At 39.5% G+C, this 2,474-nt stretch overlaps 1 protein-coding gene across 1 annotated transcript in view; it reads left to right on the top strand.

Annotated features, from left to right (window-relative positions):
- Nucleotides 1-1,496: 1,496 nt before the first annotated feature.
- abcd3b (ATP-binding cassette, sub-family D (ALD), member 3b) overlaps nucleotides 1,497-2,474 on the top strand; it is an 18,682-nt gene continuing 17,704 nt past the window's right edge. Inside the window, exons 1-2 of the mRNA XM_072668424.1 lie at nucleotides 1,497-1,619; nucleotides 2,093-2,129. Of these exons, the coding sequence (XP_072524525.1) occupies nucleotides 1,507-1,619; nucleotides 2,093-2,129 (150 nt within the window). The 5' untranslated portion in view covers nucleotides 1,497-1,506. The remainder of the gene's footprint in view (nucleotides 1,620-2,092; nucleotides 2,130-2,474) is intronic.

Genomic DNA, 2,474 nt, shown 5'->3' with positions numbered 1-2,474 from the left:
TGTGTGTGGTTCTGGTTTGGTGTGTGTGTGTGTGTGTGTGTGTGGTTCTGGTTTGGTGTGTGTGTGTGTGTGTGTGTGTGTGTGTGTGTGAGTGTGTGTGTGTGTGTGTGTGTGGTTCTGGTTTGGTGTGTGTGTGTGTGTGTGTGTGTGTGTGTGTTTGTGTGTGTGTGTGTGTGTGTGTGGTTCTGGTTTGGTGTCAGTAATGGATATATGCAGCTCTGCAGCTCCCCCGTGTGGCAGCTCTCTATACTCAAGCAGTTGATGAGCTTTTGTTGGACAGGCAGAGGTTCTGGGTTCTGTTGGTGGTAATTCAGGGTGAGTTGGATCATGTATATTAATCAGAAATGTAATCAGAATCAGTTTGTATGAATAAATATTCAGGAGCAATAAAATATGTGGTTGGTGTGGTGCAACAGATAACACCACTGTCTGCCAGTGAGCTACTACACCATGTGGGAGACTGGGGTTCGATTCCCGGTCTGGGTGACTGTGCTGCTGTGCTACACCAATAAGAGTCCTTGGGTAAGACTCCTAACACTACACTGACCTCCTCTGTAATACGAGTCACCTTGTAAGTCGCTCTGGATAAGAGAGTCAGCTAAATGCTGTAAATGTAAATATATTACAGAGCTCCAGATTAATGTGTGTTCCACTGAGCTCCTCCTATATCCTCTGTCTGAGTTTAGGAACCAAACATTATAATAATTAATTTAATTCATTTCTAATCCTCTCTTTATCCTTTATAGGTCTGTTCTGTGCCTATTTAAATATAAAAATGTTTTACACATATATGCTATAATAAAATAATAATAATAATAATAACAGTGATCATGTTAGCAGTAATAGTAGTAGTAATAAATAAAGTGTAATATAATAATAATATAAGAGGCATTATAGTATAGTAGTAATTACAGTATAACTACAATATAATAATAATAATAATAATAACAGTAAAATAGTGTAATAACATACAATAATGTACAGTTCATACAGTTTATACAGATATGCTAATATTTATCTTTAAACATCAGGAAAGTAATCAACAAATCATTTATTTGATACCGTCTCATACATATTCATACATTCAAATTTAATCATTTAAATATAAGAAAGTGTTTTATTTTTAAAACATTTTATTATTGTCTTATAAAACACCTGACTAATCTGTGTCGTTGATGTTATTTGTATATATATTTTTATGATATTATTGTTTATTGCTGAACTGAATATTTATTCATTAATTCGTGTGTAGTTAATCGTGACCGCTCCACTGCTGCATCTTTTCAAAATAAAAGTCCGGAACATAAACAAAGGCTACGAGCGACAAACCCTCCAAACAGACATTAATCATAATAAGCGACACAGTTTTATAAAATAATACATTAATCATAAAAACTGCTGTATAATCTGTGCGTGTCTGAGTAAGCAGTGCGTCTATGTCAAATGCGACAGGTGAGTGGCGCCCACTGGCGACGGGCGGACTTCCTGCTCAGGCGCACTGCAGGTATGGCGGCTTTTAGCAAACACCTGAGCGCGAGGAACTGCTCCATAACCGCGGCTGTGGCGTTGGGGATCTACCTGCTGAAGCAGAGACGACAGGATTCTAAGCTATTGAACAGGTAAGAGCGCTGAGGCCGCGCTGAAGGAGGTGGTGTGTGTTGCCCGGGTGGGTCCTAAAGATGAGACGAGGCTGGAGTTGGGGATGTGTAGGATTAAAAAAAAAACGTCTTTAATGTTTAGACTAGTTTAATATCGATTTGAATAATGATCGGGGTGATTTGGTAGGGTTAGGGTGCAATTATTGCTTTTAAATTGATAAATAAAGATCTGTGTTTTTCGAATTGTCCGTTCCACCTTAAATGGTGCAGCAGTTCCATTCTGGCGCCTCGGGCGCCAGAATGGAACTGCTGCACCATTTAAGGTGGAACGGACAATTCGAAAAAGATGTCAAATAAGGCTTTTTAAATACCTTAAATTAGCCTGTAAATGTCTGCAATGAGCATATAAGTCTAAATGAGCGATTCTATCCTTTTAAACTCTTAGAAATGTCATTAATCCACCCCATGCTTTTCCTGTTCATTTTGTTCCATAGAAGTAAAAGGGCATCAGAAGTGCACTCCAACAATGTGGTAAGTGCATCTATTCAGCTGTCTCCAGCTTATTACAGCAGATCAGCTTTCCAGCCTTTCCAGAAATTCCAGAAATGTGGGTCCAGGCCCCTCATGAAGAAGCAGCGGTGTGTAAAGGAGAACCCGCATTCGCCAACACCCTGGTTTTGAGACATGCAGACGTGATCTTGTGAAATATTTGACATTGCTGTCACAACAACATCCTCCGTGTTGTAAGCGGTGATAAGTGGTTTATTGCACAACTGTCATCTTTGGCCTCCTGTTTGGAACGGCACTGGTATCATTGAAGGAGAGACCCACCGATCTTTCTGAAATTCCAAGCTGAGCTCAGCCTGTGAGAATAGT

The sequence above is a fragment of the Salminus brasiliensis genome, chromosome 23 (assembly GCF_030463535.1).
Source record: "Salminus brasiliensis chromosome 23, fSalBra1.hap2, whole genome shotgun sequence".
NCBI lineage: Eukaryota > Metazoa > Chordata > Actinopteri > Characiformes > Bryconidae > Salminus > Salminus brasiliensis.
The sequence above is the reverse complement of the archived record's forward strand: the minus strand, read 5'-3'. Positions and strand labels throughout refer to the sequence as shown.